Raw genomic sequence first — 23,131 nt, forward strand, 5'->3', positions numbered from 1 at the left:
TTTCTAAGTGCTTTGCATATATTATTTCACTTAAACCTCACAAGAACCGTGTAAGGTAGGTGCTGTTTTATTCTCATTTAACAGATGATATAACTGAGGTAAGAACGGTTAAATTAATTAACTTGCCCAAGGTATCACCAATTTCCAGTAGTTGGAGCCAGGATTCGAACCCAGGCTGTCTAATCCTTTTATCTGCTCTTGTGCAGTGTGTTGTTTTCAACTCTGGAATACAAACATTGTCTCTGTTCTCACAGACCCTTAAATATGAAAAATGATATTTGTCTTTAAGACACAGAATATTTTACTGTTTCCCTTTTTAAAATTTTAATGTTGAGAAGAAATTTGTAATCTTTGCTTTATTTGATTTTATTTTGGGACATAAAATGGTGTTTGGAATTACTTTAATCTCCAGCAAGCTGAACTAAGGGCTTCTGTGCGTGCGCTTGTCGGAAAGGTCGTCTTTGGCACGGTAGCTCATCGTGCTCACTCTGGAGATCAGCACCATCTACTGGCAGAGGGAAACAATAGCTGGGCATGTCGTGGTGTAGTATTGTTTGGAAGACAGCAGACACTTTCATAGGATTTTTCTTGTTGAAAACTGTTTTTGGGGGAGATAAATATTTTGCAATTTTTCTGTGTATTGATTTTTATGTCCCAGTTTGTTTTCCTTAAACTTACAAGTATCAGTTATTGTGTATTGCACATTTGTGTAACTGAGACTGCATTTTTATGAGGAAAAAGACAAGATATAGTTTTATAGTTCTGTCTTTCAGCAATAGTCTTTTTCAAAACATATACATAAAATTATTAATTTGTTAGAGTAATAAGAGTAAGAGCAAAGCTGTCATATTGGACTAATATGAACTGTATTTAGTTTATCGTTCTGTTTTGGCTTAGTTAAATAATACTGTCTTTGATAGAGGAGTAGAATTAATAGCAGGGTGAAAACAGAGTTCTCAGTGACTAACTGTAGGAAGCTTCTCTCTGCTCAACTCTTGATATTAACCTAAATTCTACTTTCACCTTTCCTACTTAAACTGGTTTGGCTTTCAGTTGTCAGTGGCCTAGCATCCTGTTCGTACTCTGTTTTAGATTAACTTCTATTATTTGGCACTATTCTCTGTTGTTTTCGTTTCTCCATTAACCTAATTGACTTAAAAATGTATAAGAAATCGTCTTTTCCTTCCATTTCTTGTCAATATGCCCCATTTCTTCTTCTTTTCCAATATGTTTTCTTTAAGCATTTTACAAGTTAAAAGTTGCTTAGGAGTGACAGTTTTATTTAAAGGTAGAATTATAATCTTTACAGAAGGAAAGACATGATGATTGCTTAATGAGCGTTGGTTGAGTGATTCATTAAAGGAATTTAAAAAGCTCCCTTGGATTATAAGCAGGAATGGTTGTTTGGGGAGCCATTGATCTGATATGTTTACTTTTAAGTCTACTGAGCACAATCAACAATTGTCCTTTTGCCCTGTGGCTATTTAACACTTGAACCAAGAACTGTTTTCTGTTTAAAATGTTAGCTTATTATGGAGATGCTTTAGAAATATCTGATTAAAGACTTTTTAATTCAAAAACAGCAATAATTATAAATTTTACACTGTATGCCATAATGTCACAGAGTTGAATATGAAAAGTCTTAAGATTGCTCTGCCACTAGTATAAATTTTTAACTCATGTTGAAGATAGTTTTGGTGTAGAGAATGAAAATGGATCATTTGTTTTCTTTTTGTTTGAGTGTTTTTGCTTTTGAGCATTCATTACTGCTCAAGTGAAACCAAATCCTCCTTTCTTAATTTACAGTGGATACCAACACATTTTTGTTTTATTTAAAAATACATTTTCAAATTACTCATTTAAGTGTAACTCCCCTCCCCCCCCAATACGTAATTGGCTTCCTGGAGATTTAGTCTATATTTAAAGATAGAAGTGTATGGAGGCTTTCAAAATATTATATGAACATGTAAAGTTTTAAAATCATGCCAGTTATTTTCATAAAGGTTTTTACTACTCTCAGATAATTTTTTTTCTCTCAAACTCTTTAATTATCAAGTGATTCTTTGATTTGGTATATTTTGTAATTTGCCCCCACATTGACTGCTAATAAATGACTTAATTCAGGGCCGCTTTTCATCGTTCTGGGCTTTAGGTGACGGGGTGACAAGATGAGTGAGTCCTGCTGTCTAAGGACTATTATAATTTGTTATGAGCGTTACAGCCTTTGTATATTATAAAGAAAAATGTATAAAGAGCTATGTTGGGGCATAGGAACCAAATGTTTTAGTTGTACAGAGCCGTCAGAATTTAGTTTGAACAGAGAATATTAAATAAAACAAAACTCCCAAAGTCAATGTATATGGTAGTATTTGAGTGGGACATTGAAGAATAAGAACGAATTGGTAAGTGGAGATGAAGAAGAAAAGGTGCTGAGGGCTGAATAAACCATTGCATCTTGTATTGGTCTCTGAAGCCGTATTTTGGCAAATAGATTTCATATTCCATGAATGCTTTTGGGAATTCTGACTTTATGAATCATGAATTGCAATAAGATTAACAACTTCTTTTAGAAGAGATATAATACTTCTTTCATGCAGTGTATACCATAGCACTCCATTAGGAAGAAAATATATTCTGCTTTAAGCACGAAATTGTCTACCAGAGAGTATTTTAGGAGTGGGGGAGAGAAAACTAGTGTGTTTTTCAATTAACAGTACTGCTAAATTGTTTGAACAGATGCTTAGGACAAATGAAACTTCAGAAAATAATTCACCTGAGGAGGAGTGAATTATTATTATTATTTGTTTGTTTTGTTTTTTCCGTTTCCAAGTGATCCTTTATTGAAGTATTGTCCTCGGTGTGTCTTAACTAGCCAGGCATACCACCACACCACTCTTGATGTCATCGATGATGTCATGAGTGTGGTGGCCATTAACATTGCGGGCCACAGACTGGGCAGTCCCCAGGATCTGTGTAGTGGTTCCAGAGAGTTCTCTGGCCAAGGACTGGTGTCACATCTGTCGGGCAGTGTTGAGAGTTTTGTCAAAGGTGATATTTCCACTGTGCTTAACTGCAGAAAACAGCAAAAAACTGTGTTAGCACCTATGGCCAGAGCAGACCACAAGGAGTGAATTATTATTAAAGTAATGTCACAATTTAATTGGTTAAAACTTAAGCTTACTCACCTAAATTGAGAAAGAAGCTCCATATTCTTTCAGCTGTGTGAAAACATGTTTTTCCTTAACACAAATGTGTCTCCTTGAGTGCTCTAACCTTCTTTGCGTAGGTTGCGGTTTATGTGCTGCCCAAAGGGGCACAGGTGAAGATGTAAGTGGGGTTAAAATGTAGCCCTTGCTCAGCTACCAGGGCCCTTTTCTAATTCCTTTTCTCGCAGGACAAAGACATTCTAGCTAGAGAAGTCCCTGCCTGAGAGGTGATTGTACATTTTGCTTTATTTAGTTGGTGGATTCAGCAGTTAGCTTTTAGAACAGTATAGGCGCAAATTAGGAACTCAGTAAATACTTTTTGCATAGAGTATTCAGAAGTCCAAAATTTACATTCTCCTTTGATCATGACTTTTATGTGCTTCATGAGATTTAAAAAAATTGACCCAATCTGTGGTCTTCTTGAAGTCAAATTTCATGTTTATATGGATAATTCCATTTGTTGGATTCGCCAAATTGTTATTGCTGATATGCTGGATTTTAATTTTGTTTTTCTGACTCCATTTTTATATTAAAATATTTGAATTTTAATTTCAGGTATATTATATTTTTTTGCCCATATGACCTAGTTTCCCAGGGCTATTCTTTCCTACCTGTTGAAGTCTTGGCTGCCGGAATGAAGGAAGTGACCAGAACTTGGAAAATAGTAGGTGGAGTCACACATGCTGATAGCTATTACAAAAATGGCTGGATAGTCATGATAGCTATTGGATGGGCCCGAGGTAATATTAACGATATGTATTCATAAATGTTCTGTTATTGGTGAACTGCGACTACCGAGCAACTCTCTAATTACATTACAGGGGACCACATACTTTAATAACAGAATCTTTTTTGGAGGATGGAAGCCTTGTTTCTGTTGGCTAGTAAAGTTAATCAAAACTAGCACTTTTCACTATTATTAGTCATCAGCTATTATTTTGAGCCTGTCTTATAATATAAAATTTTTATGATTGGCTTGATTAGCATCCCCTGAACCAGAGGAATTCCTAGTTAATTAAGGTGTAGTGCCAGTATAGATAAAACAAGTTTACATAAGAAATTATGTGGTACATGTAGATGAAAGAAACATTGCTCTGTTTTCTTGTCTTTTTTTCATCCTGAATAACTAGAAATAATAAATATGATTGATTATGGGTTCATGTTCACTCTGTGTTGCTTACATTTATTGTTGAGTTCTTTTGTACGTAGGAATTGAACAAATTTCTCTAATCTCTTGTTATAGTATACTGCACCTAAAGCTAATATCAGGGAAGGAAATGATAAAGCAGAGGATTTTATTTTTTGGGTCTGAAACCTCTAGCCACATCTCTGTGCCTGAGGTCCCAATTTTAACCTTAATTATGGTACAATAGACAGTTGCCATACTGGTGAAAGAGAAGAATTGCAGTTGTTTCAGTATCATAAATGTACAAGGCAACTTTTTTCTTCCTCCCAAGAATTATATTTTGGGGATCTTCTTTGGCATTTTAAGTCAGGGGATAGAATTATGGCTTCATTTCAAATATTTTCTCTAGAAAATTTGAATAAATATTATTGTTTTATTATCTTATTTTTAGGTGCAGGTGGTAGCATTGTCACAAATTTTGAACGGTTGGTGAAAGGAGATTGGAAACCAGAAGCTGACAAATGGATGAAGATGTCCTAGTGAGTTGGTATAAACTGTACTGAGACCCGGCTTTTTGTCCTGAGATCTTACCATATTTCTTTTTAAGAACATTTTGGGGACTCTAAATGTGCATGAAATGTAGCTAAAAAAATAAATAGGAAAGTTACCCTTTCAAAAAGTGTGCTCTCTCAAACGTAGTTTTTCAAATTAATATAGATTTCTTTCTCTTTGGGTTTCTCCTCTTAGAAAATAAAACCAAACAAAACTTCTGGATGGTTGAAGAACTGTGGGAAGAGTGTGTTTATGGAGTGAGAATGACGCAGGAACAGACTTCTCTGTATGGAAGTGAATCAGTTGCAGGCTCTTGAAATTTTCATTAATGACTGCATCACCCAGATTTCAAATTATACATAGTTCTGCTAGTAAAATGTCAGGCTTATAGGAACAAATCAATACATTATCATAAAGCCCTGTTAGTTGCTTTAAGAATGAGAGTTGAGCTTAATTCCATATAAAAAAAAAGATTAGAGGAAATAACTCACTGTGTACTTGTACAATGCAAACTACCTTTTGCATCCATGTAATCATTAGATGTTCTCTAAAGATAGACTCAATCTTAAATGTCACAAATGTCCCTGATGCACCTGAAAATGAATAGAGAAATAAGAGTTACTGTTTCCACAACTCAAGAAGGAAAAGACTAGTGAACAGTGGCTATAAGTAGGGTGAGGAAAGACCTTATGTGAAAATAAGCTTATTAGAGTGGATTAAAAATGAAGGTTGAGAAGCAGTATGAATGGTGAAGTATCTGTTTGTGTGAATCAGCAAATTCCAGGATATTTAACTTGGAAAGTACGCCTTAAAGCTTGAATGAGGTAGTTTAGAAATAGAATAAAGGAGGTTTTGATTGATAATAAGTTATAAATAAAGCATTAGTAATATTCAGGGGAAATTTTTCTCATTTTGAGTATATGCTTGAAATGTACATTCCATAAAACATTTCTTGGGGCTTTTATAACCTAAATCAAATTGTCTCTCTCCTCTGTTTAAACCCTTGCGGTAACTCCCCCAGATGGTCTATATAAGACCCTCTAAACAACCAGAAGGACCTACAGCTAGAATATGCAACTATGTACTGGAGGACTTTGGGGAGAACAAGAATTAAAAAAAAAGATTGGCAACAGATGTTAGCTCAGGTGCCAATCTTTAAACAAAAAAAAAAAGAGACCCTCCAAGATCTGCCTATCTGCCACACCCTATTTGCCTTGACTTCATCTCTTACTATCTCTCCGTGGCTCACTCTGCTCTGTCTTTGAATGAGCTAGATGTGGTCTGGTTTAACGCTAGCTTTTCTCTCTGCCTAGAATCTTTTTCCTCAGGTGGCTAACTCCCTTATTGGCTTTGCTCAAAGTATTTTCTCAAAGCTTACCTTCTTTTTCTTTGTGAGGAAGATTGGCCCTGAGCTAACATCTGTTCCCAATCTTCCCCTTTTTGCTTGAGGGATTGTTGCTGAGCTAACATCTGTGCCAGTCTTCCTCTATTTTGTATGTGGGATGCCACCACAGCATGGTTTGATGAGCAGTGCTAGGTCCGTGCTCCGAACTTGTGAACCCTGGGCCACTGAAGTGGAGCACACGAACTTCACTACGTCACTGGGCCGACCCAAAACTTACCTTCTTAATGAGGACTCCTATGCTTAAAATTGCAATACCTCCCTTTCCCCCCCCCCACAGCATTTATCATATTCTAGAATATGATATTATGTTTATTTTCTTCTCTCCTTGGCTTTGCCCCACCCTTGAAAGAATACAAGATGTCAAGGACAGGGATTATTGTCTTTTTTGGTTGCTCTTGTATCCCAAGCACCTACCACATATTAGACACTTGATAAATATTAGCTGAATGAATTAATTATCAACAATTGGTCAGGCAAGATAGATCATTGGTACATTAGGATAGTTTGTGTATGTGTGTATATATGTAAGGTTTCATTTACCTGTTACCAAATACTTTTGTATAGTAGAGAAAGCCTATATGGTCTTAGAATACGTTTTTTATCATAAATAGAATATTGGTAGAAATATGAACGGTAAAGGTTCTGGTGAATGCTCAAAAGGAAATGAGAAACATGATGTTGGAAACTGGAGAAGAAGTGATAGAGTTTTATAGTGACAGAAAACTGCTGAATTGTGTGCCACAGTTGTGTGGAAAGCATAACTCATAAGCAATGAACTCGGATATTTACCTGAGGGGATTTTGAAGCAAAGTGTTGAAAGTCTGGACTGGTTTCTTCTTGTTGCTTATGGTAAAGTGTGAGAGGAAAGAGTTGAATTGAACAAATAACCGCTAAGTGAAGAAACCAAGATTTAATGATTTAGGGAATTCTCAGGCTATCCATATTGCAAAAGAGGATAAAATATGGAGATTCATTTTTAGGACAACCTGCTATGGAGAGCAGGTCAAAGATGTGGCTAGGCAACTTCTGCTAGTGTTAAGCAGATTAGGTCTGGGACTCATGGGTCCATTCAGCTGTCACAGCAGAAGCCAGCAATAGAGATGAGATTATTCAGGAAAGTTAGGTGGAGGACCATCCTGACTAATGGCATGGATTCCTCTGTCTTACACAGGAGACCCACAAGGTTTTTGAAAATGTTATGTCAGCAGAAACACTACCAGCTTGGACTGAAAGGGACAGAGACAAGATGAAATAAAAGAAGACTGTCAGACTCTCAGAACTCTGTAGGCAGGAAACAGGCTGATAAAACTGCTCTGCTGCAAGCGTGTAACTACCTTTCAGGGAAAAGGAAGAATGACTTTCAGCTGGGAGCTGTGGGCCTCGAGGCCTGAGGCCAGGCCCACAGGCTGGAGTTGCAGGTGCAAAGGCCAGAGTCATGAGTGCAGGGGTTGGGGCTGCAGACTCAGAGGATGGAGCCTGAAGCCACAGAGGATTGTTCCCAGGTCTCGAAACCTAGTGGAATTTGCCCTGCTGGATTTTGAAATTGCATAGGATTAGTGACCCCTTTCTTCCTTCCGTTTCTCCTGTTTGGTATGGGAATGTCTGCAACTGTTACCCTGTGCTATTCCACCCTTGCATTTGGGAAGCAGATATAAGCTTATTTTCTAGTTTCTCAGGAAACTAGAAATGCCTTGCCCCAATTTATTGTCTACAAGATCTTTGCTCCTTAGATTCAAAACTTCTGAATTTATGCTTGAAGAGAATGCAATCCAAAAAGGAATGTGAGTATGCTAAGGAGATGCCCATGATGAGGCACTATGGTGCAGAAACCAAACTATTAGAAACAAAGAGTAGCAAAATGACATTAAGACAAACCTAAGACATGTGTTTTTTATCTTATCTTTTTAAAATGTCAATTTGGTGTATGTTTTGTAATACAGCTGTACATGTATATAGCTTATAAATTAATTGATAAACCTATACTAGGGAGTGTCTTTTTTTACCAATAGGGATGCACAGTCAAAAAGTGTAGATAGCACTGTTCCAGAACATGAATGTTGCCCAGTCATATTGTTAAGCGAAGTCCAAATCCCTGTTGCCCAAACCTAACTCTCTTTTGAACTCAGTCCTTAGCTTGTAATAATTTAATAACTAATTTTTCATAAAATGGCTTATAGGGGCTTTTAAATTTTGTCATATTTTGCAATGTGGCATTCTAAGAATTTATCATTTTTATTTTTCTAGTTGTAAACATAAAGAGCTGGATAATGATCTGTTACTGAGATAGACGTTAATTATGTGGCAAATATATAGTATAAAAATAATGCTTACTTGTAGATTAATATCTTACTATAGACTTTAAAATTTCGGCATTAATTTATTTAGGTATTAGTTAACGCTAATATTCTGTGCTGGAGTTAGCTAAGTAATGTGCTGGAGGTGGCTTGTACTGTTTTATGAGAGCTGATTTGTGTATCCCTTCTCCATTCCACAGCAGCCTGAAATTGGCTGTGATGGGAGTATTTACACCATGGAAATGGGAAGACGCTACAAATCAGAGCTTTCTTTTCCTGCCCACCCCCCCCCCCCCCCCCCCAAGGAGCTTATTTAGCACTAAAGTTTTTCAGGACTGATCTGTTTTTTCCAAATCACCCCATGGAACGTGAAACTTCCAAATCTTTTTGAAAAGGTTTTATATAGTCAAATGTGTTTCAGAAATATTAGCATATAGAAATGCAATCTCTTTATCAGAGAGTCACAATATGTATGAACATTCTAAAGTTTCTGATACTTTATGCTGTAAAGAAACGTATTTAACTTTATATAACTTAGCACTTATAAAACTTTATAAGTATATTCACAGAACTCATTTTTGTCTGTGTAATAACTCATTAAATTGATATTTTGTAGAGTACTCTTTGAGATATATAGAGATAGACCATGTTTATTACCTACTAACTTAAAATGTGTTTGATTTTCAGTGCGGCCAAGGTTACCCTGCTGGGGTCAATTATCTTCACGTTCCAGCACACCAAGCATCTGGCAATATCAAGGCATAATCTTATGTTCCTTTATACCATGTTTATTGTGACCACAAAGGTAAGAGTTCAAAGTAGCTATAAATCAGTATTACAAATTCTGTGTAACCAGAATTCTGCTCACTAGGCAAGTAAAAGGAACATTTATTTTTTACTGTTATTATAGTCTAAAAAGATAAATTTGGGGGACTTTGTTCAGCACGTCTATGATTTTCTGAAACACAGGTCTTCTATGTTTCCTCGTTTGATTTAGTCCAGGCTATCAGGAAGGGTTTGCAGATAGTCTAATAGTGTATTGGAGGCTAGAGAGTAGTGGAAATAACCAAAGCTGATCCGAGACTGCAAAGACAGTGTTGTCTCATTTGTAAAAGGAGATACTTGGGGTAGATGTTCTCTGAGGTGCCTTTGAGGTCTAAAATTTCAAAATTTTACATTAGGACATATTTGTGCTCAGTCTATATTATTATTGCCTGGTTGGAAGCTTTATCCTCTCTTGATAGGAGGTAGTATGGTATAAGATTATAGGTTTTAGAGACGAGCAGTCTTAAATTCAAATCCCAGCTTTGCTATCTCATCCTTGAAGAGGTAAGTCTATGGATCTCGATTTCTTCATCTTCATTGTACAATCGTTGAGAAGATTGGAGCTGATACATGTCATTCTGTCACTGTGTCTGACACATGTTATGAATTTTATTTGTAGCTGTATCATGAGGCTAGTCCTGATTATTATTATTCTTACCATTATTAGACATTGTTCCCTCTTCACAGGTAGACAGTTGATTTTAAAGTAAGATTGTTATTTAAGTGTAGAAAATTTTATAGCTGACTCTGTCTCAGCCTAGATATTTTTGACTAAAAGCTTATCCATGGGATTCTTAAAAGGAAAACTGTATATATTATATAAATTTATGTCTTAGAAAGAACGAAGTCACCATAGGGATCATTTCCTTTTGTTGGTGTAGTCTCTGCAGAGGAGGTGGTCTGTGGCTGCAATTCAAGTTATTTTAAATATCTGAGGCAAAATCTCCTCACATGGGCCCTCCTCTTCTAGTTCTCAAATTTTAAGCTGTAATGTATTTTTCTGTAACAGCTTTATTGAGATATATTTTACATACCATACAATTAATCCATTTAAGTGTACAGGTCAGTGGTTTCTAGTATATTCAGAGTTGTGCAGCTATCACCACAATCAATATTAGAACACTTTTATCACCCCCAAAAAGAAACCTCATATCTTTTAACAGTCGCTTCACATTTTCCCTCAATCCCTCCAACTGTAGGCACCCACTAATCTATTTTCCATCTCTCTAAATTTGCCTATTCTGACATTTCACGTACATGGAGTCATATAATATGTGGCCTTGTGACTGTTGTTTTTCACTTAGTATATTTTTGAGGTTCATCTCTGTTGTTGTACATATCAGAATGTTACTCCTTTTTACTGCCAAATAATATTCCATTGTATGGGTATACCACATTTTATTTATCCATTGGTTGCTGGATATTTGGGTTGTTTTACTTTTTGGCTAATATGAATAATGAACTATGAATATTCACATACAAGTATTTTGTGGACATATGTTTCATTTCTCTTGGGTTTATTGTATGGGGATGGAATTACTAGATCATATAGTAATTCTCTGTTTAACTTGTTGGGAGACCAACAGACCGTGTTCCAAAGCAGCTTCATTTTACATTTCCACCAGCAATGTATGAGAATTCTAATTTTGCCACACCATCACCAATGCTTGTCTTTTTTATTAGAGCCATCCTCGTGGGTGTGAAGTGGCATCTCATTGAGATTTTGATTTACATTTCCCTGATGACTGATGGTGTTGAGCACCTTTTCATGTACTTATTGGCCATTTGTATATCTTTGGAGAAATGTCTATTCAGATCATTTGCCCATTTTTGATTGTCATTTGTCTTTTTTAATGTTGAGTTGCAAGAATTCTTTATGTATTCTGGATACTAGACCCTTATTAGATTTCTGATTTCTGAATGTTTTTTTCCCATTCTGTGGGTTGACTTTTCACTTTCTTGGTGGTGTCCTTGGAAGCACAAAATTTTAAAAATTTTGGTGAATTCCAGTTTATGTATCTTCTCCTTGGTGTGTGTGCTTTTGGTGTCATGTCTAGGAAGTCATTACCACATCCAGGGTCAAAAAGATTACCTCTATGTTTTCTTCTAAGAGTTTTATAGTTTTAGCTCCTATATTTAACTCTATGATCTATTTTGAGTTAATTTTTGTGTATAATATGAGGAAGGGTCCAATGTCATTCTTTTACATGTGGATATCTAGTTGTCCTAGCATTATTTATTGGAAAGACTTCTATCTAATTTTCTTGCCCAGTTGCCCTGGCTAGAACCTCCAGTACAGTGTTGAATAAATAGAATGAACATCCTTTTCTTCTTCCTGATCTTAGGGAAAAGGTAGTCAGTTTTTCACTGTTAAGTATGATATTAACTGTAGGTCTTTCAGAGATGTCCTTTATCAGATTGAAGCAGTTAGTTCCTTTCTACTGTTGATTTGTTGAGTGTTTTATGAAGGAGTGATGGGAGCTGTATAACTTTTGAGAGTTTCTAACTTTAAAGAAAATGAACATGTATTATGGGTTTCGTAAGAATAAGTAGTACTGATATGTGCTAAATTTTTGAATTACAAGGATCAGTTTTTGTTTAAGGCCTAATTTGTGGAACAAAAATTAAGTTTTATGATTGGTAATGAATTAAGGGTCAGGTTTATTCTTCCCATAAGAAAATGAACTTGTTCTGGCACCATGTTTTGGAAAGATTATCCTTTCCCTCATTGAATTATCTTGGTGCCTTTGTTGAAAATCAGTTGGCCTTAGTCTATTTTGGTCTATTTCTGAACCATATTCTGTCCCATTGATTTACATGTCTGTCCTTAGCCGATACCAAACTGTCTTAATAACTGTAACTTTATAGTAAGTCTTGAAATCAAGTAGTATAAGTATTTCAACTTTGTTCTTTTTCAAGATTTCTTTGGATATTCTAGGTCTTTTACATTTCCATTAAAATAATATGATTAAGGTGTCACTTTCTACTAAAAAAAAAGGCTTCTGGGATTGTGATTGAGCTTGTGTTATGTCTATAGATCCATTCGGGAAAAATGACATCTTAATATTGAGCCTACCAATCCATGACTATGATATATGTATTTATTTAGGTTTTTTAAGATTTCTCATATTAATGTTTTGTAGTTTTCATTGTTGTACATAGAATTTTTTAAATTTAAATTTATACTGAAGTAGTTCACATTTTTGGATGCCTTTATGTAGTAATTTTAAAATTTTCAATTTTGAGTTTTGTATTGCTTGTATGTAGATTTACAGTTGATTCTTGTATATTATTCTCCTGTCCTATGGCCTTGCTAAATTTACCTGTTGGTTCTGGTATCTGTTGTGTAGATTTTAAGCATTGTCTACATGCACGATCTTGTTGTCTATAATAAATAATAAAGATACTTTCACTTTTTCCTTTTTAATCTGGATGCTATTTTTTTCTTTTTCTTGCCTGTTTTCCTGCCTAGAACCTCCAGTACAATGGTGAATAGAAATGGTGAGAGTGGACATTTTTGTTTTCTTCCTCACCTTAGTGGTAAAAGATTTAGCCTTTTACATTAAGTATGATGTTAACTATAAGTGGCTTACAGATGCCCTTTATCAGGTTGAAGAAATTCCCTTCTGTTCCTAGTTTGCTGAGAATTTTTATAGTGCATTGGTGTGGAATTTTGTTAAATGCTTTGTTCTGCATTGATTGAATATGACTGCAATGCACTATATTCTGTTAATATAGTGGATTACATGATTTTTTTAAGTGTTATATCAGTCTTTCATTTCTGTGATAAACCTCACTAAAGCATGGTGTATCCTTTTTATATATTGCTAGATTCAATTTGCTAGTATTTTTCAAAGATTTTTTTTCCCTGATGTGTTTATGAAGGATATTGTTTTATGGTTTTCTTTGTAATTTCTTTCTCTGGTTTTTGTGTCAGCGTTAACACTGAGCTCATTAAATAAGTTGAGAAGTGTTTGATTCTCTACTCTGAAAGAGTTTATGTAGGTTTGATATTATTTCTTGGTTAAATATTTGTTATAGGAGTGTTCAGATTTTCTGTTTTATTTGTGTTCATTTTGGTAAGTTGCATTTTTCAAGAAATCTGCCATTTCATTTAAGTTTTCGATTTTTTTGGTATGAAATTGTTTATAGTATTCTCTGTTACCCTTTTAATATCTGTAGAATTTGTAGTAATGTCTCCACTTTCATTCCTGGTGTTGGTCATTTCTGTCTTCTCTTTCTCTTTACATCTGTCTAGCTAGATGTTTATCAGTTTCATTGATATGTTTGAAAGACCCAGCCTTTGGTTTCATTGTTTTCTGTTTTATATTTCACTAATTTCAGGTCTATATTATTTCCTTCCTTATACTTACTTTAGGCTTACTTCATTCTTTTTCTATAAATAAAAGGTTAAGTTTGACTCCATAACATTGTTTTTAAAGTTGCTTGACAAAAAACGTCATGGACAAACTAAAAATACACGTCAAACTGTGATAAAATACTTGCAACATGTATCACAAAGAGCTTGTATTCCTAATATATAACAACCTCTTAAAAGTTAAGGGATAAAGGACCAAAAACCTGAAAGAAAAATTAAAAGGAAGTTATCAACAGACAATTCACACAGAAAAGATATGAAGATGTCTCTCAAACATATGAGGAAATGTGAAACTCACTCATAATTTGAGAAATAGTATTTAAAATTACACTCAGATACTATTTCTTATCAGGCTGGCAAAAATTAAAAGTCTTGTTACATATTCTATTTATGAGACTGTGAAGAACCAGGCACTTGCAATTTTTTGTTTTCAGTGTTTTCTGGACATTCTTGCATGTTCATTTTTCTTTTCAGTTTCTTTCCCAACTGTTTTTGTACTTTGATATGAACTTTAATAGCAATTTGTCTAATTCCATAAAAAAACTTATTTTTATTGAGATTGTATTACATTTATAAATTAGGCAGTTATTTACATAGGGAGAAAAGCATAGAGTGAGACAGGAGTGAGGACAGAGCCATGAGATTCTCTAATATTTAGACAAGGAAGATTCAGAATGGGAATCTGGAAAGAAAGTGGCTGATGAAAACCAGGAGATGGTTTTAAGAAGGATGGACTGGTCAGTTGTGCTGAATGCTGTTGAGAGGTGTATTCAGATAGTAGATTGTTGAATACATGAATGAAGGGCAATGTTATTAGGCTCTTTGGGGGATACAAATGGGCATAATAACTTTGAATAAGACCCAAACTGTGTCCTCAAGATGTTATTGTCTAAAAAGAAATATGATACATATACACTATACTTTTAAACTTGATGAGGATAAGGACTAGGTTTGTTTTATGCATCACTCCATCCCTAGCACTCTGTCTGGTATATGTAGTAGATTTTTAATATATATTTGTTGACTGACTGATAAATGACCAAAATGCTCTTTCACAGGTCTCTCTGTATTTAATTCTCCCATATTTATTTATCTAAAGTTCTACTACCAGAAATGAATAATTCTTTTTTCCACCTTATTGGAAAGGACATTTATAAAAATGGAAATCTTAAGATTATAATTTATTTGACAGTCATTCAGGTTAATGATTATGGATGTCTGAGTGGGTGATATCACCAATGAAGAAAGCATAGATGACTAGAAAACCTGGTTGGATATGCCACATGCCATCAGGAGTTCATTACAGGGCAAAGTGACTTTCATTGGAGGGCATCAAGGAAGGTTAATGGAGTAGATTCTTGAGTTGCACTGCAAAGGATTGTCTGGATTTGGGCAGGTAGATTCAGGAAGAAGCATGTTCTGGGTAGAGAGAGATTAATTATGTAAATTTTGCTTATATACATATATTGTAATAGTGTTTGAATTATTCATGTGAGGTAGAAGTTATGTTTAGTCAGTGCTAGGCAATATAGAGGATATTAAACTACTTAGGTACTATTTTTGCTCTTAAAGAACTTATTTTGTAAGTCACATTTTTCTGGGTATTTTTGAAGTAGTATAACATGAGATATTATATAAAGAATGTGGCAGAGCTTTAAGCAATTTCTTTAGCTGAATAAATTTATATTTTAGGATATGTTTTAAATATGAGATTATCCTTGAGACTTCTGCTTTCTTTTGTTTCCTTCCCTTTTTAAGCAAGAGACCATTAAGTCAAATGCTATTTAATTTAGGTAATATGCTTTTTCTTTTAATAGTTTGCTAAATATAGAGACAGTTTTATATTTTATTTGTAAAAGAATAAGGGTTCATTCTATTTGTCACCATTATATTTGTGTCACCTTGCTGAATCAGGGCCTGATAAGAGGCTGAATTCAGAGAAGTCTGTCCTTGAACCTCGTAAGTCTGTCCCAGCAATAATTTCTGATGCCAGCAATAGTCCTCAGCTGAGTGATGAGTCTACTCAGAGAGGAGAGTCTATTAAAACACTCAACTTTGAAAAATGCTATAGTTCATGTTCTCAGGAGATACTTTAGATCCTGACACTCTTCTCTTTTGGATTTTGTAAAAACACATTGCTGTTTTCCTGACAGTGGACCATTGTTTTTATCTGAAATCTTTTATCTTTTTTTTAATTTTAATTTTTTTTATTGAGTTCATAATAGTTTACTTCATTGTGAAGTTTCAGTTGTACGTTATTTCTTGTCCATCCCCATGTAAGTGCTCCCCTTCATCCCTGTGCTTACCCCCTACCCACCTTCCCCTGCTAACCACTCAACTGTTCTCTTTGTCCGCACGTTTATCTTCGACATATGAATGAAATCATCTGGTGTTTGTATTTCTCAGTCTGGTTTATTTTGCTTAACATAATTCCTTCCGGGTCCATCCATGTTGTTGCAAATGGGATGAATTTGTCCTTTTTTTCTGACTGAGTAGTATTCCATTGTATATATACACCACATCTTCTTTATCCAATCGTTGGTTCATGGACACTTGGATTGCTTCCATGTCTTGGCTATTGTGAATAGTGCTACAATGAACATAGGGGTACATAGGTCACTTTGAATCGTTGATTTTAAGTTGTTAAGCCGGTAGTGGATAGCTGAGTCATATTTTTTTTTCCCCTGAGGAAGGTTAGCCCTGAGCTAACATCTGTTGCCAATCTTCCTCCTTTTTTGCTTGAGGAAGATTAGCCCTCAGCTAACATCTGTACGAGTCTTCCTGCACTTTATATGTGGATGCAGCCACAACATGCCTGATGAGTGGTGTAGGTCTGCACCCGGGATCTGAACCTGCGAACCTGGGCCGCTAAACTGGAGTATGCCGAACTTAATCACTTTGCTACAGGGCTGGCCCCAGAATTCTTTTATCTTTTATTGGCAGTCTGTGAAGTCAAGCTATGACCAAGATAATTATGCTGATACATTTCATTGTAACTATTTATTCTAAAGAATAATTTAATATAAGGAAGTTCTTCTTAGATCCTACCCAGTAATGGCCTAAACTTGGAGGTTAACGTTATGTTTAGACTCTTCTCACTCTGTCTTCCCTCTCCAGGTGACCACATTCATATTCATACCTTTACCTTGTACTTACGTGGCAATGACTTCCAAATCTATATTCCTTACTTCAGGGTTGCTGGGTAGACCTCTGTTACTGCGTGTACTCTGCTGTTCTGTAATTACTTATTTACTTGCCTGTCTCTGACTAGTCTGTGAAGTCCTTGAGGGCAGGGACTGCGTTCAGCATTCTTCTGGCAGCCAGGTGAAGCACAAGCAGATTATTTTAATCACGTTGATGGTTGGTTTTAGGTTTCATTAGTGATGTTCTATTTCAGGTCTGCCCTTCTACAGTGTGACCGTCTTTGGGTCTCAACTTAAGCCTGAAGTATATGCCTAGGCAGTTCTACCTTGGCTGGCCTTGAACGCCAACCTGTCCTCCTGGCACCAAGCAGCTGGCTGCTCAAGTGTCTGCTCAGCTCCTGGATTCCCAGCTGTTGCTCTCTGCTAGGTTTTGGAAATCTCTTTCTATATTTGCACAGTTTAGGGTTGGTAAATTCCTCCAGGGCAGATTGCTCATGGATTTTTGGGCTCACTTCCATGTGGTTGCCTCCTCTTTGAGCTGTCTTGCCCTCAAGTCCTAGATGCTTTGACCTCAGAATGCAGCCTCTGTCTCCTTAGCCCATTTGGTGACTTGCTGTTCCCCTATGCTGCAGATTGACATCTATCATTAAAAGAAACTGCCAGGGCGAATGTGGAGCTCACCATGCTCAGTTTCCTTTCTCTTAGGAATCATAAGGTTCTGCCATCAAGTTCTGCCTATATTGATTGTTCTCCAGTGCTTTTTAACAGTTGTTTTATGTATTTCTATCTTTTATATTGATTTTGGTGAGAGACTGAGTCTGATATAAGGTATTTAGTCGTGGCTGGCCTGAAGCCCATGTGTGTGCATTTAAAAAAAAGTTTATTTTTTTGGTGAGGAAGATTGGCCCTGAGTTACCATCCGTTGCCAATCTTCCTCTTGTTGCTTGAGGAAGATTGACACAGAGCTAACGTCTGTGGCCGTCTTTCTCTATATTGTACGTGGGATGCCTCCACAGCATGGCTTGATGAGCAGTATGTGGATCTGCGCCTGGGATCCAAACCAGAGAACCCTGGACTGCTGAAGCGGAGCGCATGAGCTTAACCACTACACCACTGGGCTGGCCTGTTGTTTATTTTTTTTTTTGAGGTCAAATTCACGTAAGAAAATCAACTATTCAAAGTATACAATTCAATGGCATTTAGTACATTCACAGTGTATTGTGTGCATCACATTTTTAATTTATATAAATGATAGTACACTATAGCTCTTGTTCTTTGTCTCATTTTCACCTAACAGTGTGTTTTAAGGATTTTTCTGTGTTACTTTTCTATTTATTACTTTTAACCGTTGCACAGTATGCATTTCATTTGTCCGTTCTTCTTGTGACGGACACTTACTTTGTCTCCAGCTCCCCACTACCTAGACTATATTACAGTTAATAAGATTGACTCTTGACTCCCTTTCCCTCAAACAAGTGGATTAGGTAGGGGCCTCTTGTGGAAATTTGATTCCCCAAATTTCTAGTTTGATTTATTATCTGAGATCTGCTGGAGGAATTGACGCTTTGAAAATCATGGGCTTTTGGAACCATTCCAGTCCTTAAAGTTCTCTCCTCAGCCCAGATCCATTTTGGCACCAGTCTGATTTCTTGAGCAAATCTAAACATCTCTGAACACTGTGCATTTTGCCAGATAAAGATTTGGTAGCACTCTCCATTCCACCTATCAATGTCTCAGTTCCTTTTATATAAATATATATATATATATATGGAAAAAATTGGATGATAGAGATTTTCTACAGTCTCTCCTACGGGCAGTATTCTGTAATTCTGAAAGTCTGTGACTAGATAATGATAGAATGCTGTGTATTTAGTGATTGAACCCAAAATCTGAGTGTTCTAAACTGTTTTACCACTTATCATCTCTGTGCCTTTGGTCAAGTTACTCAACCTGTCAGAGCCTTAGTTCCACATCTCTATGATGAGAGTGATAATAGAGTAGTTGGATGAAATTTAAGAAGAATAAGGTAATGCAGAACACTTATCACAGTTCTGGTGTATGTTAAGTGCATAATAATGATAGCTGTTATTGTTTGGTGTAGACTATAGATGATATTTCACTTTGAATAATGTGTTTTTGTGGTTATACTGCTCATTTGGCACCTAAAAGTGTGGTACCTTGTACCATAGTTATTGTTAATGAGTGATGTTCTTTTCCATTAAGTATAAGCTTGTAGAGAAAAGAGATTTCCCAGATCCTAGCTTAGTTTACTTCTTCTTCTGATCACATTAAGAATGCATTTTAGCCCAGAAACCCATGTATATATGGTCAATTAATTTACTACACAGGAGCCAAGAATATACGATGGGGAAGCGATAGTCTCTTCAATAAATGGTGTTGGGAAAACTGGACAGCCACATGCAAAAGAATGAAACTGGACCACTATCTGACACTGTACACAAAAATTAACTCAAAGCAGATTAAAGACTTGAATGTAAGATCTGAACCCATAAAACTCCCGGAAGAAAACATTGGCAGTAAGCTCCTTGCCATCAGTCTTGGCAGTGGTTTTTTATATCTGACACCAAAAGCACAGGGAACAAAAGCAAAAATAAACACGTGGACTGTATCAAACCAAAAAGCTCTGAAGAGCAAAGGAAAAGGCAACTTACTGATGCGAGAAAATATTTGCAAATCATATATCTGATAAGGGTTCAATAGTCAAAATATATAAACACCTCATATGACTCAATGGCGAAAAAAACAAACAATCCAATTAAAAAATGGGCAGAAGATCTGAATAGACATTTTCCCAAAGAAGATGTACAGATGGCCGACACATACGTGAAAAGATGCTCAGCATCACTAATCATCAGAGAAATGTAAATCAAAACCACAAGGAGATATCACCTTACACCTATCAGAATGGCTATTAGCAAAAAGACAAGAAATAAGTTTTGGCAAGGATGTGGGAAAAAGGGAACCCTTGTGCACTGTTGGTGGGATTGTAAATTGGTGAAGCCACTATGGAAAACAGTATGGACGGTCCTCAAAAAATTAAAAATAGAACTACCATATGACCTAGCAGTTCTACTCTGGGTATTTATCTGAAGAAAATGGAAACACTAACTCGAAAAGGTATATGCACCTCTATGTTCATTGCAGCATCATTTACAGTAGCTAAGATGTGGAAACAACCTAAGTGTCCATTGATGGATGAACAGATAAAGAAAATGTGGTCTGTCTGTCTATCTATCTATCTATCTATCTGTCTATCTGCCTGTCTGTCTATCTATGTATATACAGTGGAATATTATTTAGCCATGAAAAGAATGAAATCTTGCTATTTGTGACAACATGGATGGACCTCGAGGCATTATGCTAAGCGAAATAAGTCAGATGTAGAAGGGCAAATATCATATGATTTCTCTTATATGTGGAATCCAAAACAAACTAACAGAAAACTAAGCTCACAGATACAGAGAACAGATTGGTGGTTGCCAGAGATGGGGGTGAGGGGTTGGATGGGGAATGGGTGAAATAGATGAAAAAAGTCAAAAGGTACTAACTTGCAGTTCTAAAATAAAGTCATGGGGATGTAATGTACAGCACAGTGACTATAGTTAATAATAGTGTATTGCGTCTTTGAAAGTTGTTAAGAGAATAGTTGTTAAACGTTCCTATCACAAGAATAAAAAATTTGTAACTGTGTGTCATGACCTATTGTGATCATTTTGCAATATATACAAGTCTCGAATCATTATGTTGTACACCTGAAGCTAATATAATGTTATCTGTCAATTATACCTCAATAAATTTTTTTTTAATTTAAAAAAAGAGTGGGGAAAAAAAAGAATGCATTTCGAATCTTTGTTTTTTGATTTACTTTCTCCTCTCAGTTTTGAGAAACAGAAAATATTTGTATTTAAATGCCAAATTGAACTTTTTTTACAGATAACCATGATGCTCACAGAGACCCCTACTGTGTCTTTCGCCCCTTTTGAGGACATGCTGAGCCGGATGCTGTTTGGCTGGCAGCAGCAGTTCTCACCATCTGGAAAGAAAAGTGAAACGAAGTCATCTTTTAATGGCACTGGTTCATCCACCTCAAAGCCTACAGCTGATGCTTCAGATAAAATGAAAAAGAAACATGCTAAGAAGACTGAGTAAATTTACTTGATGAACTCTAGAAGGCAAAAAAATTTTTCTTATTTCCTCTCAGGTTGTGGTAAATATTTCTATGTAAATGATATGAAATAAAGATTATATATAAGGAATGGAGGTGACAAAAAGAAAACTTCTTTCTGTTTCAGGGAGACTATCCTTTTTCGGATTGTAATTCTTGAGTGTTAAGAGAGTATCATGTGAAATTGTTTTTCTAAGTTATATATAAAAGATTCTATTGTGACTAATAGTTTTAGATTGATAAAAGAAGGCTAGATGTTTTTAATGTTAGAAAAAGTAAACTTACTATCATTGAAAAATATTAAAGCCTTTTTGTTTTATTTAGGTATTTTCGTATATATTTTTTATTTGAATCTATTTGAGCTTTAGTTCAGGAAAATTAAACTTTTACTTCACATTAACATTATAGTTCCTAGACATGGAAAACAATTCCTGTTTAATTTTGAGCAGTGGGAAGAGTAAACTTTACCTAAATCAGTTTATATTATGAATGAAAATAAATTACTAATTTATATCTCAGATATAAACATTGTGTTTTTTAATTTATTTTCGTTTTTTTATTTTTTAATTTTTGTGAAGAAGATTGGCCCTGAATTAAAGTTGCCAATCTTCCTCTTTTTGCTTGAGGAGATTGTTGCTGAGCTAACATCTGTGCCAATCTTCCTCTATTTTGTATGTGGGATGCCATCTCAGCCAGGCTTGATGATCAGTGTGTAGGTCCATGCCTGGGATCCAAACTCCTGAAGTCTGGGCCCCCAGAGTGGAGAGCACAAACTTAACCGCCACACAACTGGGCTGGCCCCTAAACATTGTATTTATTACCCACATTAAATGGAAAATATATGAAATTTTATTTTAAATTTTGTTAGTAGTATTTTTCAGTGAGAAGAGAATATTTGTATGAGTCTTAATCTGAAGTTTATTTCATGTCCTTGTTTATATTGTTTCTTTTCTCAAAAGAATATCGGGTGTAATTTTTAATAAATCCTTAAGCCCATGTTTTGCTTTGTAAGTTTCATTTTAGGAGTTTATTTTTTTGTCTCTTCTTAAAACACATTCATTTTAACTGTAGGAGAAATTATTCTTCTCAGCATTTCACATCTTCTTTCTGATCCTAGTTGGTCTGGATACGTTGATGATCGTATCATCTTAATGATTCAACAAAAGTATTATTTCACTTTAAAAATTTCCCCTTTATGTCTCTTTTCTAGCGGAATTCCTTCATTCTCTAGTTGAATGTCTCTTGCTTGTTTGCATATGTTTATATTTTAATCTACATGTACATGTATTATTTTTATTTTAAATTGAAACTAATTACCCTTATGAAAATGCTCAGCCCTAATGAGAGTTGTCCTTTGACATTTGATAGTAACCAGCTAACCAAGAAGAAACAGAAACTAAAATCTCATATGGTAGTTCATTTGAATGAAGAATGATGACATTAAATCTGATTCCTTATTGACAAAAAGAAAAGAAGTACCAAATAGTGTTAAATTTTCTTGCTTTATTTTATAGTTTAAAAGGCCAGTTATAACTTTAGAACTCTGACTAATATGATTTCTTCTACCAAGACCATAAACCTGCTGCCTACAAAGAGTTAGTTATGTTCCAGGCGTTTTGGGATGTCCTAGAAGTACTCAAATCACATTGAAGTTAGAAGTTTTTGTTTTTAAAAATTTTTAGCAAATACACCAGCAGTTACTATACTTGTTAAAACAAAAGATTTTTAGGGGGAGGAGCTTTGTAGCCTTGAGATGCTAAGAAGTTTATTTTTAATATTGTGACAAAATGCATTAAATATTTAAGAGTTCTGTATTATATTTGATACTCTTGTAGTTAAAAACTTTTCAAAATTAATGTTACTAATTGTTGACAGTTTTGAAGTTTGGGTTTAACTATAGTTGAAATGGTAGGAATCTTGTTTTACACTTGTATTAAAGACAAATTTATTAAAATAAGTTATCTAGCACCAATGGAGTATTACATTATTTTAATGTTTCTTCTTTTCTATTTTGGC

General features: G+C 35.2%; 1 protein-coding gene across 1 annotated transcript in view; it reads left to right on the plus strand.

The window, feature by feature from the left end:
- The window catches only part of TMEM38B (transmembrane protein 38B), a 51,580-nt gene extending 28,493 nt beyond the window's left edge, over positions 1 to 23,087 (plus strand). The window contains exons 3-6 of the mRNA XM_023629830.2: positions 3,762 to 3,946; positions 4,784 to 4,871; positions 9,271 to 9,388; positions 20,884 to 23,087. Of these exons, the coding sequence (XP_023485598.2) occupies positions 3,762 to 3,946; positions 4,784 to 4,871; positions 9,271 to 9,388; positions 20,884 to 21,099 (607 nt within the window). The 3' untranslated portion in view covers positions 21,100 to 23,087. The remainder of the gene's footprint in view (positions 1 to 3,761; positions 3,947 to 4,783; positions 4,872 to 9,270; positions 9,389 to 20,883) is intronic.
- The last annotated feature ends 44 nt before the right edge of the window (positions 23,088 to 23,131 follow it).

This window comes from Equus caballus, chromosome 25, assembly GCF_041296265.1.
Source record: "Equus caballus isolate H_3958 breed thoroughbred chromosome 25, TB-T2T, whole genome shotgun sequence".
Classification (NCBI taxonomy): Eukaryota; Metazoa; Chordata; class Mammalia; order Perissodactyla; family Equidae; genus Equus; species Equus caballus.